This window comes from Mesoplodon mirus (assembly GCF_964341445.2).
Source record: "Mesoplodon mirus genome assembly, chromosome: 8".
Classification (NCBI taxonomy): Eukaryota; Metazoa; Chordata; class Mammalia; order Artiodactyla; family Ziphiidae; genus Mesoplodon; species Mesoplodon mirus.
The window spans coordinates 84,516,437-84,530,379 of record NC_138984.1 but is presented as its reverse complement, the minus strand read 5'-3'; the positions used below and the strand labels follow the sequence as shown (position 1 = coordinate 84,530,379).

The 13,943-nt window shown below is 39.9% G+C and overlaps 2 protein-coding genes across 4 annotated transcripts in view; one reads left to right on the top strand and one right to left on the bottom strand.

The window, feature by feature from the left end:
* The window catches only part of CFAP210 (cilia and flagella associated protein 210), a 99,956-nt gene that overhangs the window by 57,387 nt on the left and 28,626 nt on the right, over positions 1-13,943 (top strand). Inside the window, exons 1-2 of one of the 2 annotated variants that reach the window (XM_082630616.1) lie at positions 8,695-8,795; positions 12,168-12,394. The exons of the other annotated variant lie outside the window; for it this stretch is intronic. Coding sequence (XP_082486742.1) covers positions 8,732-8,795; positions 12,168-12,394 — 291 coding nt within the window. The 5' untranslated portion in view covers positions 8,695-8,731. Of the gene's footprint in view, positions 1-8,694; positions 8,796-12,167; positions 12,395-13,943 lie in introns of those variants that run through there. 2 annotated transcript variants of the gene reach the window in all.
* PHOSPHO2 (phosphatase, orphan 2) lies at positions 1,391-8,639 on the bottom strand. 2 transcript variants are annotated; one of them, XM_082630843.1, is made up of 4 exons: positions 8,246-8,639; positions 7,755-7,788; positions 5,492-5,666; positions 1,391-3,099 (listed from the first exon to the last, which is right to left on the bottom strand). In XM_082630843.1, the coding sequence occupies exon 4, from the start codon at positions 3,071-3,073 to the stop codon at positions 2,348-2,350; it is 726 nt and encodes a 241-aa protein (XP_082486969.1). In that variant the 5' UTR covers positions 3,074-3,099; positions 5,492-5,666; positions 7,755-7,788; positions 8,246-8,639; the 3' UTR covers positions 1,391-2,347. The 2 variants fall into 2 exon arrangements, with proteins under 2 accessions (XP_082486969.1, XP_082486970.1); XM_082630844.1 differs by having other exon boundaries at positions 8,431-8,639.

The following is a 13,943-nucleotide window of genomic DNA, read 5'->3' as shown; positions in this document are numbered from 1 at the left end:
TAGCTTAGAGTCTGCCCAACATACTAAGGATATTAACTTCCTCTAAGAGAGTTCAGATTTGCTTTAGTCAAGCACCTGGGAGTTCTAAAAACCTTAGATAACTTCAGTCCAATTTCAGGGATTGAGAGTATTCAAAGGTGAGCTGCCAGCCCTTTGAAGGCCTGTTTACTTCTGAATCACTCTTACTCATGATGGGCAGCCTTTTGGCATCCTTATTCAAAGTAAGGGGAAGGGTTTATCACTGCAGGCCTCATACTCCAATACCTCTTCACCTGGGTCCCATTAAGACTGTCAAGATAGCCACTCAGTATGTCAGATACCACTTACAGAATTGGCCAACCCTTTCAGGGAAAAGCAGCTCCCCTACCTAAGTTTCTGTGCTTCCTTAGCCGACAATTATTGTCAGCTCTCTCATGTATTTAAGCAGATATTTTAAAAATTTTGTTCAGCTATCAGCTTTTCCCGATGTACTCTGTAGAAAATCTGGTCCAAATTACTTGATCTACAACTACTAAAAATGAAAGTCTTATTATTTTTTTACTTGCATAATTTATAAGTTGTTACTGGCCTCAACTTGTAGAGAAATCACAATCTATAAGAGTAGGGCTTCCCTGGTGGCGTAGTGTCCGCCTGCCGATGCAGGGGACATGGGTTCGTGTCCCGGTCTGGGAGGATCCCGCATGCCGTGGGGCGGCTGGGCCCGTGGGCCATAGCCGCTGAGCCTGCGCGGCCACAACAGTGAGAGGCCCACGTACCACAAAACAACAACAACAATCTATAAGAGTAAGTGTTTCATAAATAAAATAAAATTTAAAAATTAAAAAAACCATAGGGCTGGGCTTCCCTGGTGGCGCAGTGGTTGAGAGTCCGCCTGCCGATGCAGGGGACACGGGTTCGTGCCCCGATCCCGGAGGATCCCACATGCCGCGGAGCGGCTGGGCCCGCGAGCCATGGCCGCGGAGCCTGTGTGTCCGGAGCCTGTGCTCCGCAACGGGAGAGGCCACAGCAGTGAGAGGCCCGCGTACAGCAAAAAAAAAAAAAAAAAAAAAAAAAAAAAAAAAAAACCATAGGGCTTCCCTGGTGGCGCAGTGGTTAAGAGTCCGCCTGCCGATGCAGGGGACATGGGTTTGTGCCCCGGTCCAGGAAGATCCCACATGCCGCGGAGCGGCTGGGCCCGTGAGCCATGGCCTCTGAGCCTGCGCGTCCGGAGCCTGTGCTCCGCAACGGGAGAGGCCACAGCAGTGAGAGGCCCGCGTACCGCAAAAAAAAAACAAAAAACCATAATCTAACCTATTAATTTAAAGCAAAACAAAGTTTACTTTTTCAACCTGGAAAAAAATAGAGTACCAATTTTTTTCCCATTACATTGAACATTTTTATTTCTGGAGCTTTCTATATGGAAAAGAAAATCCTAACGTTATTACATAAGGGATATTTATGCCTAAAACATGTGAGCCTAGAAATTAACACAGTACTGTACAACTTTCTAGGTCAGCTGATATCTTGCTAATATCCCTATATGAAACAGTTTCTTAAATGTTGAGTATTCCTACAAACTATATATTGTATCACTCAATATTTCATTGCCAAACAGAAAAAACATACTGATTAAATCAGCATTCTGGAGTTACAGTCTGTAATAATGATATAAATTTAAAATACTTGAAGAACAGTAATTTGTATTTCATTTCAAAAGGAAAGTGTGAAATTAATGAACACTTGGGCAATAGACACTGTATCCCTATCTCTAAAATTAACTGATTTGGAAATAGTGTATTCTTACGTGAACTAAGCATTAGGCTTATTTTGAAGATCTGTAACTGCTAGACATACTTTGGAAATAAATACCAAAGAAAGTAAAATATAAGACTATTCTCTCTGGGAATAAATTTAAAAATATAATCTACCTATTAACCATCTTTGGTAGAGTCCACTAGTTGCACTTACCTCAGTTTTGTACTCTACTTTTTTCCATTTTTCCCAGGCATATGACCATCTGAAATAAAAGCTATATTTTTCATCCTTCCTTACAGTTAGGAAGGAGCATCGTGACTAAGTACTGGCCAGTGAAATTTAAATGAGGATGCAACCTTCTCTCTCACTGTCCTCCTTGTTGGCCAGACAGTTGATGTGAGGGAAGGAGCTTGAACAGCAATCTTGGATCATAAGTTGGAAGTCAAGTGCTGAGGTTGGTAGAGCAACACAGAAACTTTGAGATACTTAACTCTGAAATTCTTCTAAGTGAGAGGGAAAACTTTTTTTCTTTTTTTAAAGCCACTTATTTGGGGTTTTAGTTTTATGCTGCTGTATTTAGTCTTAACTGATACACATTTCAATTATTGGCGTATTACTCCTTTATTAGAAATTGTAAATGAGAAATTATTTCAACACCTGAAGACCAAGATACAACAGAAGACTCCATAGGCTCAAGATTTTGAGACATCCTAGAAAGAGTTTTCTGTAAAGTATATCCTTTCCGTGGCATGGCAACATCATTCTTCTTTAAAAAGGTTACTGGACAGACATCGTTTCCGCCATCACCTATATAAACAATTCGTGTATAATTCACTCCTCGTTGTAACTGTTTACCTACAAATTCTACCAAAACTACATTTTTGCAAAGATTTGGGGGGCACCTAGTGCAAGAATGAGCATGATAATTTTCCACAGTGAGATGACCATCGTTATCAAAAGCTGCTGGATTTGTAAAGACTTTATCAAACACGTCACGAACATTGGTAGCTTCTAAAATCCAATCTATGAAGACTGAATTTGAATCTGAAATAATGATGCAGTCAAATTTATCCTTGTTCTTTCTTATAAAGTTTAGAAGTTCCACCATCCCTGGAGTGAAAGGCATTGATATCATTGCTCTTTTCATTTCATCTTCTCTTACACCTTTATCTCCCAAATACTTAAAGACTCTGCCCATAAATTCTGTCCAAAATCCTTTTTCATAAGAATCTTGTAGTTCAATAGGAAGCTTTTTCTCTGGAGCACATTGTACAATCCAGGTGTCGCTATTATCATCTATGATTGTATTGTCAAAGTCAAAAACCAACAAAATTTTCATGGTTCCAGAAACAGATTTGGGTTACCCTGGAAAAGAAGAAATATTATTCCCTAAACATACTCGGTTCTACATATCTAGCTATAGTATCTATTTAACAAAATTACTCTTAATCTGCTGAAACAAAGGGTGAATATAAACAAGTTAAAATGACTAAGCATTCTAAGACTACCATTTAAGCACTTTTTCCTAAGAAGCAAAGTTCATATTTGAGTATGTTAAATGAATGGAAAACAGAACATATAAAAAGGATACTCAGGGTATTATTGTGTTCCTGAGGGGGTGATTCTTTGAGCACTCAGAATTAAACTAGAGAGCAATCCAATGAGAGAAGTAATGAAACAATTATTCCCTTATACTTTTAGAAAAGCTATAAGACAGAAAAAAATGTAGGCTAGTCATTCTTATTGTTTTTAAATTATCAATCGCAAACTTATTAGTTTAAAATGTTTACAATGAGCCTCATTTTAAATAATAGGTCATGTACAATACATATTCTCTGTGAACTAACCAAAACTCTGACCAAATTTAACATAATGTGAAACCTTGCAAAATTTAAATAATTTTTTTAAAAAGGTTTTTAGCTTGAAATCATCATTGTCAATGTTATGACCAAATGGTTGCTTGATGTTGTACTTGAAAGTCTAAACAAATTACTTGAACTGGAGGTCAGTTAAATTCTTCCACACTAGAAGTAACTTTTGTTAACAATTTTCATATTTATTTATATTTTCTCTAGATAGTTTAGCTCTGGAGTACCAAATAATCTGGATATATGTGAATAATCACACTGCTTTTGATATGACAATTACTCAAGTCTCTGTTTTCATTAATAGATAATGAAGATCATTAACTTAAATCTCAAGAGAAAAGGAATGAATCAACAGATGGTATAAATGAAAATTATCATGTAAAAAAGATAATTATACAGAATTCCCAGGAAAAGCTACAATTAGTGTCTGTAAACAAAAAAAAAATTTTTTTTTAAAGAGTAACTGATATTTTTATAGATATCACTATATGCCAGATACTGGACTAAGAACCTTACAATCTCATGATCTGTCATAAACCCATTTAGTAGGAATTATTATTATCCTCATCTTAAAGATATATAACTGGAGCTTAAGTATTAATTAAGTTGGTTAAGTATTAGTTAAATGGCAGAGCTAGAATTTGGACTCAGGTCTGCCTGACTCCAAAGTTCATGCTTTAGTAATACACTCTAGTGCCTAAGAAATAGAATAACGACTATTAATCAGTTTAAAAATAAAATATTAAGTAGGTCATTTTGATGAAAAGATGTTTAATAACATGAAAACATTCATTAATCTCGAAGTACACACTAACCATCTGTGATCTACTTTACAACCATTCTGAAGTTTTAGCAAGAAATCCTAAAATGAAAAGTGAAGAACCCCACCAATAAGAAAAAGAAGAGATCAATTAAAAATAGAAAACATGGGGGACTTCCCTGGTGGTCCAGTGGTTAAGAATCCACCTTCCAATGCAGGGGATGCAGGTTCGATCCCTGGTCGGGGAACTAAGGTCCCACATGCTGCGGGGCAACTAAGCCCACGCACTGCAACTGCTGAGCACGGGGGCCACAACTAGAGAATGCATGGGCCGCAAACTATAGAGCCCAAGCACTCTGGAGCCTGTGCACCACAACTAGAGAGCCTGTGCGCCACAACGAGGAGCCCACGTGCCGCAATGAAGATCCCGAGTGCTGCACATAAGACCCGATTGATGCAGCCAAAAAAAAAAAAAAAAAAGAAAACATGGCATTTATCTACATGTATTCTCTGGTTTATAATGATAGATATCCAGTAGGTGAAACTGAGAATGAGCTCACGACTCATATAATAGTAAGTATTTTTTGCCTCTCAATTTAGAATATCTGGAGAATAACTAACCTAGAGGACGTATCTCCTGTTGTATGAATTTAGATGGTACAGAGTATTCTGATACCCTGGATCCATGAATCTCTAAATGTCTAATCCAGGTGTCCCTAATTGCCTTCCAGAGATTTAAGTGCAGAAATCACTTTCCCACAGAAACAATGTAACAAATAGCAATAAAGTGCAGTTGACAATCACATTGGTAATGCACCTAAGCACATTTTAAATTAAAATGCTTTTTAGGCATTCTGAATTCATACATAATTAAAAAAATTTTTTTCAAATGTAACTCATTGTTGGTTGAAAAGTGTTTCAAGCCTAGACTTAATCAGCCACAAGTTACTAAAATTCCTTCACTATTAACCTCCAAATAAGATGTATCATAAGCCTGAAGTTCCAACTGTTAACTTAGTTCCACTGTTGACTATTAATTTCTATCTACAAGTGTACTTTTCTTAATTTCAGATCTTTTTCCATTAGTTTTTCCCACCACTCAACATAAACCTTTATTTAAAATACTTACCCAATTTAGTATTTCCAAGACAATTAATCTTACTTCAGCATGGAGCTTAGGTTAAACAGTCATGACAATCTTCAGTTTTAAACACCAGCCAGTTTCTAACCAACATTACTCCTACTCTATATGCAGGGGAAAAAGTCTTCTGGTTCCAAGCAAAGGAATGGAGACTTCTTAACTCCTAAAATTAATAAAAGTATTTAAGATATTTAAAAATTTACGTTTTCTAATACGTTTTCTCTTACATCAGAAAAGCACCTATGGCAATGGGAGGAATAAAATTTTGTTTAAACAAAAACCTTAAATACAAAACAGGGAATGTTATGTGAATATAAGCTCTTATCCAGGGGATAAAATCACAGGTGTTAGGCTGATTATGTTAAGATTTCCAGATTCCAGTTTTTCTTTTTACTTATTAAATAATAGACAAATACCACATTCTGTTGTCAATAAACTTTCAAAGATTTAGTGCTGTACTTGAAATAAAAATGTCTCCAAAAATTAAGGATGTGTAGAAAGATTTAGTGAAAGTGAATCTATTTTGAAATCAGTTTGTTAAAATACCAGAAGCAGTTATTAACTGTTCTCTCCGGAAGCATGAAAAGTATATACTTTGTATGTCTGCAATGTTTCCAGGGTCTAACAATAGCCTATGTGCTTTTTTACAATAATGAAAACTAGAAACTACATAGACATCCAAGAATAGGGGATTGCTTAAATAAGATATGTACATGATAGCCATATAACAGACCATTTATTTAGTGAGTAAGAGGTTAAGATGTTCAAATTAAACAAACAAGTCACAAAACAGTGTTTACAGTATAATCTCATTTTTGTTTTTAAAAAAGAAATGTCTGTATACAGTGGTAGCATCAATTGCAGTGCATTCTTTTCCTACACTGATTTGTAATAAAATATTTTCCCCGGAATAACTTAAGCTCTGTTTCAGATCAAAGTGCATATGCTGCCTTCTTAATTTCACAACAAAGAAAAAAAAATGAGTGGTGGCCATAGAGGGTAAATAACTAATTCTAGATACACTTGGCTGTAAAGATCCATGGATTAGAGTTAGAACCAAGTGTTGTAAGTCAAATGACACCTGAACACTACGCCAAACTGGCAAATTACTGACACCAAATGTTATAAGACTCAATAATTTTTGTAACCGATTTAGTTAAAATTCCACAGACTTTTTGTTAGGAGGTGATCTCCACGGGTCTCTAGTGGCGCTGCATATCTTACAAGCAAGGTACTCACTGGCCTTTGCTCTGGACTATCGTCTCAAAAATGTATGTAAGGGCTTCCCTGGTGGCGCAGTGGTTAAGAATCCGCCTGCCAATGCAGGGGACACGGGTTCCAGCCCTGGTCCGGGAAGATCCCACATGCTGTGGAGCAGCTAAGCCCATGCGCCACAACTACAGAGCCTGTGCTCTAGAGCCCGTGAGCCACAACTACTGAGCCCACGTACCACAACTACTGAAGCCCGCACACCTAGAGCCCGTGCTCCACAGCAAAAGAAGCCACCACAATGAGAAGCCCGCGCCCCACAAAGAAGAGTAGCCCAGGTCACTGCAACTAGAGAACGCCCGAGCACAGCAACGAGGACCCAACGCAGCCAAAAATAAATAAGTAAAAAAATAAATAAATTTATTTTAAAAAATGTATGTATAGTGAACAGTCTTGAAAGGCATGCTTATTGTCCATTATAGTAAAGATCTGGATGCCCTAAGCTCAGAGTTCCTGTCCTGTAATGCAACACACTCCATGTGCAGGTGACTTCTGGAACTCTTTGCATCATCCTGTGGCAACAGGGGAAAAACTACTGATATTCTGGCTACTGCTACTGCTGTAATTCATCACTGTTCTAGGGGTCTGCATCTTCTACACAACGGTGGCAGCCTAAGTTGTTAGCATGCAAGTAGGATAAAATCTCTGACTCTTCCCAGGTCTTGACTTTTTTTTTTTTTTTTTTTTTTTTTGCGGTACGCGGGCCTCTCACTGTTGTGGCCTCTCCCGTTGCGGGGCACAGGCTCTGGACGTGCAGGCTCAGCGGCCATGGCTCACGGGCCCAGCCGCTCCGCGGCATGTGGGATCCTCGCGGACCGGGGCACGAACCCGTGTCCCCCGCATCGGCAGGCGGACTCTCAACCACTGTGCCACCAGGGAAGCCCAACATTTTTAAAACTATGATTCCAAAAAACCACCAATGTTGTATGTGCAAAAACTATATTTCTGCCAACAATTATTTTATTAATCCTTGCATACTTACCAGCATTATTACGATGGATCATCTGATAGAAAACCTGAAGAAAAACAGTACAACTATGTGTTAGAACTTCAGTGATTAAAGATCTTACCTCCTTTCATATTGAGCAACTCCAGTTTGATGCCTAATGTGTATGTGTCATAGCCAACTACCTTGTAATGTAATCATTTGTACCTCGACGTGTTAGAAAAGGATCTTTTGAAACGTAGCCCATATTCACTCTTAACAGGGTTTTGTGTCCTTAGAGGTCTGATTGGTCCTCCAAATACATTCAATTTACTATACTGTATTTACCGAGCAATTAAAGATATCTTAAAGGCCCTAACATGGATGTTATAATCCAAGTTTTAACATTGCGATTTAAAAAAAGAAAAAGAAAACTAAGCCCCATCTAGCCCAGATCATGCGTTAGAAACCAAAGTATTTAAAAACAGATTTTCTGTCAATTAATCCCTGAGTTTCTATAGTTGAGGGAAGAGGGCTTTGCCGTTCACCTTCCCCCGCGAGGTCTGTGGGTCACACACGCCAAGCCCAGGCCTCGCTCTCCCGCACACCTGCCGGGTACATCCCGAAACCAGGGGCAGGGACCTAGTCGGGTGTCGTTCCCCGAGAGGTTCACGTTGGATGCCGATGGGAGCACCAGGCCGGGCCCAGCCGGGTCCCAGGGCTCGTCACTGACCCAGGCCAGAGACCCGCAGCCGTTCTGGCCTCGGCGCCGCTTCTGAGGGCTCTGTCCTCCGGCCCACTCCGGACGCCTGCAGGGGAGGACCGCCCCACTCGCACGCCTGGCCTTGACTTCCCGCGCAGGCGCAGCCTCCCTTCTCCGGACCACAGCCCACAGCGGCGCGTTATTCGTTCCTCGGCGACGACTGTTGTCACTTCCGGCGTCGTTGCTAAGCAACTTCGCGGTTTGGCTAAAACTTGCCTGGAGTCCGCGGAAACTTCCGCGTCGGAATCGCCTTTCCAAGTCTGAGAGCGCCATGGGTACCTCAGAGATGCTGGTGCGGCTCGGAAGGCGCTGTGGACGGGCAGAGGAAAGCACGGGTGAGCTAAACTGGTCCATCCCACCACAGGGATTGTTTCTGGTCTCCAGGCATGGAGTGAGAGGCGAGCGTGCCTTTCCTCTGAAACGGGCTCCACCAAGTCAAAAACAGCACCGTGGGCATCGTCGGGCTCTGTGTAAATTAGACAGTTTTGCCCTTGGATGAATGGGTAGGTGGGGGAAGTATACAGAAATAAGGGTAGAGAAAAAGAAGTCAGAGCCTCCCAGTTGACCAGCTGGCCCGATACTCAAGCTGTGCCGTTGCAGCTCCAAGAGTCTGGTGTTTGCTGAATTTTCTCGCACTTAAGCTTTGTTATTCATTGAGTGAATCGGAATGTATTTTGGAAATATCACTGACCTCATTAGAGTCTTGGCTCTGCTGTGAACCTACTGAGTACTCTTAGGAAAGTGTCTGAAGGAAAATCTCAATTTCTTCAACTGTAAAATGAAAGTAAGGTCTTATCCTAAGGCGTATACTTTGATAGAGTGTGAAAATAATGCTACTTAAGGTATTGTAATTCACATGGCCTTTTATAAAAATTTGATTTTGTAATAGAAGTAGCCTAGTGAGACATTTAAAGATCTCTTTATTAATTCCATTGATTTTAGTTTCTTAAGATTGTAAATTCCCAATTAATGGTGACAGAACCTTGGGAACTTGGACTATCTTCATGTCATCGCCTGAGCTTCTGTAGCAATAGAGTCCCTTGTGCCAAATGCTGAGTGAGAGCCAGCCAGTCTCCCACCAGTGGACACTAGTGGATATTTATGCTGTGGAGGGCTTAAGAAGTAGTAGCAGAGGGTCATGACATGTAGGAGAGAGACAGTACCCATGTGTCATGTACTGAAAAAACAAAACTATGCTCACATATTCACTTTCCTATATATAAAGTGCTGCATTAAATCAAAAAGAACAACGGCAAAAATTGTCAAAATCCATTTTTTTTTGTGGTACGCGGGCCTCTCACTGCTGTGGCCTCTCCCGTTGCGGGGCACAGGCTCCGGACGCGCAGGCTCAGCGGCCATGGCTCACGGGCCCAGCCGCTCCGCGGCATGTGGGATCTTCCCGGACCGGGGCACGAACCCGTGCCCCCTTCATCGGCAGGCGGACTCTCAACCACTGCGCCACCAGGGAAGCCCTCAAAATCCATTTTTGAGAACTCAGGAAACCAAAAGTTTGCAACAATTGGGGAGTGTTTATCAAGACAAATAACTGAATCTTGGTAAGAACAATGAGTTTTTTTTTGCATCTTAACTTGTTCTAGTCCCCTTCTTTCTCCCTGTCCTATGGTAGTCTAGAAAACCACTGCAATCACAGTGAAATCCAGTGGCTTAGCAGCCTGTGGAGGGAGCAAAATAGCGCTGAACCCCTTCCAAAGCCCATTTCCCAGATAACTTATTATTTGACCTGTCTGGCAGTTCCTTGGAAAGACCCACTCACAAGGCTTGTCTTTATTTGACCTGATTCAGAGCTCGCCAGTTATGTTTGTTAAAACAATCGGTGGCAATTTTAAAAAGTTTTAATTGCTTCACTTCTCCAACAGCCATTACTAGCATTGTGTGAAAGTCTCTGTGAGGTAGGAATCATGGAAATAAGACTGCCCTCTGAGAACTGAACTCTGCATCAACCCAGTGGATTAAAGCATGGATATGTGAAATCATTCATAGCTCAGAGGTCAATCAGGGCTCTCCTGATCCTCAAAGATATGAGGGAACTGGGACTTCCCTGGTGGCGCAGTGCTTAAGAATCCGCCTGCCAATGCAGGGGACATGGGTTTGAGTCCTGGTCCAGAAGACCCCACATGCCGCAGAGCAGCTAAGCCCGTGCGCCACAACTACTGAGCCCACGGGCCACAACTACTGAAGCCCGCGTGCCTAGAGTCTGTGCTCCTCAACAAGAGAAGCCACCACAATGAGAAGCCCGCACACCGCAACGAAGAGTAGCCCCCACTCGCCATAGCTAGAGAAAGCCCATGTGCAGCAACGAAGACCCAACACAGCCAAAAATAAAAATAAAAAATAAACATATTTATTAAAAAAAAAGATATAAGGGAACTTGGCCCAACTTTTGTTACCTGAGATAGTAAAAAGCCTTTCCCAAACTTTCCATGGATTGTCCTATTTTTTCTGCTGCTTTTGTGGTTGTTCTCTTGGTTCTCCTCCTGTATCAGAGTTCATGAAAAGTTCTTGAATAAAATATCTCATGAATGTAGTTACTCTACAGAAGATTGAGGTGTCATGAGGGATCACATTGTTCACTACACAGCTTTTTGGCATCTTGTTTTCCTGCCACTGCTGCCAAAGCTTGCTCACCACTGTATACTTTGTAAGGAGCAGCTCCTGCCAGTATGGGCTATTTGGTCTACCCAGCCCCTTTAGTATTTTGGAAAATTAAATTGTCTCCATTTTATTTCACATCTTAAAGAATTAGAATGACTCTTGGGTCAGAGAAAGAAAAGCATATTTTTTTCATAAATTTATTAATTTATTTTTGGCTGTGTTGGGTCTTTGTTGCTGCATGTGGGCTTTGTCTAGTTGTGGTGAGCTGGGGCCACTCTTCACTGCAGTGCGTGGGCTTCTCATTGAGGTGGCTTTTCTTGTTGCGGAGCACGGGCTCTAGGTGCAGGGTCTTCAGGGTCTTCCTTTGTTTCTTCTTTGTGTTTCACAGTTAACAGCTTCATCCTAAGGCTGCTTCCTCTTTTGGTCATAGGATGGCTGCTTGTCTGGCCTTCATGCTTCCTCGTTTGTATCTAGCCTGAGAGTCACTCTCAGATGTCTCTCCCAGAAGTACAAGCAAGAACTTTTCTAAAAGTCTCGTAACTCTTCTCCTATTTATTTTCTTGCTACAGGAATAATTATTGTCAAGGGAGATGCAAGTATTCTTAAATTAATGAGGCCCACCCCGGGACTGAGACTGTAGTCAGTTCTCCAAATTACATTGCTGCTACTCAGTTAGGAAGGGGTTGTATAGAGTAGACAAGCGCAATGTCTACAACCCCCAAAGATGAACATTCCCCAAAGTTATCCACTTATAAACTGCTGCTTGATTAACTTTGAAAATGCTTTTATAACAACCTGTTGGGGTAGGTATTATTGATCTCAACTTTAAAGATGTTGATACTGAGACTCCAAGAAGTTAAATGACTTGCCCAAGTTTACACAGTAAGGAATTGACTAAGCAAGGACTCAAATCTATGTCTTCTGATTTCAAGGTCTTGTATACTTTTCACTTAGTCCCAGCTGTTCTTAAGATAACAAGAATAAAATTATTCTTTGAAACAACTTCCAGATATCATGCCAATATAGAAATGTGTGAGAAAAAATATCAAACTCTTCTTGAAAGTTTTTAATACTCATTTTAAAAAATTTATTAGAAGTAAAGAACTGTGAAGAAGATCAAGTCCTCTATCCACCTCTTCTGCCTAGCAAAGTAGATCTCCAGCAGGTCACCATAATTCCACACAATGAGTGGGAAAGGATTCGAGACAGCCTTGACAGTTTGACAAGAGAAGCAGCACACCTTCGTGCAGAAAGAAAGGCAAAGAAAGAAATGCATTTCCGATCCCAAGAAGTGGTAAAACATTGGACTAATACATATGCAGTAAGTATTAACCACCCAGGAGTACATGTGCACTGAAGACTTACTCTTGTTTCTTAGTGCTCTTTTATAAATATTTTTAACATAGAAAATATCATTAAAATGCATTGAAACACATTTTCAACAGCTTTATTTAGGTATAAGTGACATACAATAACCTGGACATATTTAAAGTGTACAATTTAAGATTTGACATATTTATATAGCCCTGAAACCATTATTATAATAAAGATAATGAATATATTCATCACCACAAAAAAGTTCCCTCATAACCCATTTTACTCCCTCTCACTCCTCCCCATGCCCCCTCCGGTGTCTCCAGACAACCACTGATCTGCTGTCTATTATAAATTTCACTCAGCACAATTATTTTGAAATTCTTTCATGTTTTTGTATCAATTATTCATTCATCTTTATTGCTGAGTGGTATTCCATTATATGGATATATCACAATTTGTTTTTCTGCTCAGTTGTTGATAGTTTGACATCAAGAAAATATTGACATTTGAGCTGTTTCCAATTTTTGGTTATTATACATAAAGCTGCTTATGAACATTTGTGTATAAGTCTATGTATGGACATATGCTTTCATTTCTTTTGGGTAAATATCTTGGTGTAGAATCATATGATAGCTGTACATTTAATTTTGTAACATCTAACTTCCAAGCTGTTTCCCAAAGTAGTCGTAATTTTACATTCCCTCCAGCGGTGTATGATAGTTCTAATTCATATTAGAACACATAGTTCTAATATGTGTTTCCTCCACATATTTGCCAAATTGCTATGTTCAGTCTTTTTAACTATAGACTTTCTAATAGGTGTGAAGTAGTATCTCATTATAATTTTAATTTCTCTAATTACAATGATGTTGAACATCTTTTCATGGACTCATTTTCTATCTGTATATCTTCTTTGGTAAAGTGTCTGTTCAGATATTTTGCTGGGTTTGTCTTCTTATTGAGTTTAGAGAACTTTTAAAATATATTCTGAATATAAGTCCTTTATTAGATATTTGATTTGAAAATATTTTCTCCCAGTTCATGGCTTGGCTTTATATTCCATTACAGTGTCTTTCTAAGAGCAGAGTTTTTAATTTTTTTTTTTCTTGCGGTATGTGGGCCTCTCATTGTTGTGGCCTCTCCCGTTGCGAAGCACAGGCTCCGGACGCGCAGGCTCAGCAGCCATGGCTCACGGGCCCAGCCGCTCCGCGGCATGTGGGATCTTCCCAGACCGGGGCGCGAACCCGTGTCCCCTGCATCAGCAGGCGGACTCTCAACCACTGCGCCACCAGGGAAGCCCGAGTTTTTAATTTTAATGAAGTCCAGTTTATCAATTTTTCTTGTATGGATCATCCTTTTAGTGAGTTACCTAAGAAATTTTTGCCTAACTCAAGATCACAAAGATTTTCTTATGTGTTTAAGTTTAAAGTTTTAGGTCTTTTATGTATATATATATATATATATATATATATATATATATATATATATATATATATATGATCTATATTTAGAAGTGAGGTATGGATTGATGTTTATTTTTTTGCATATGAATA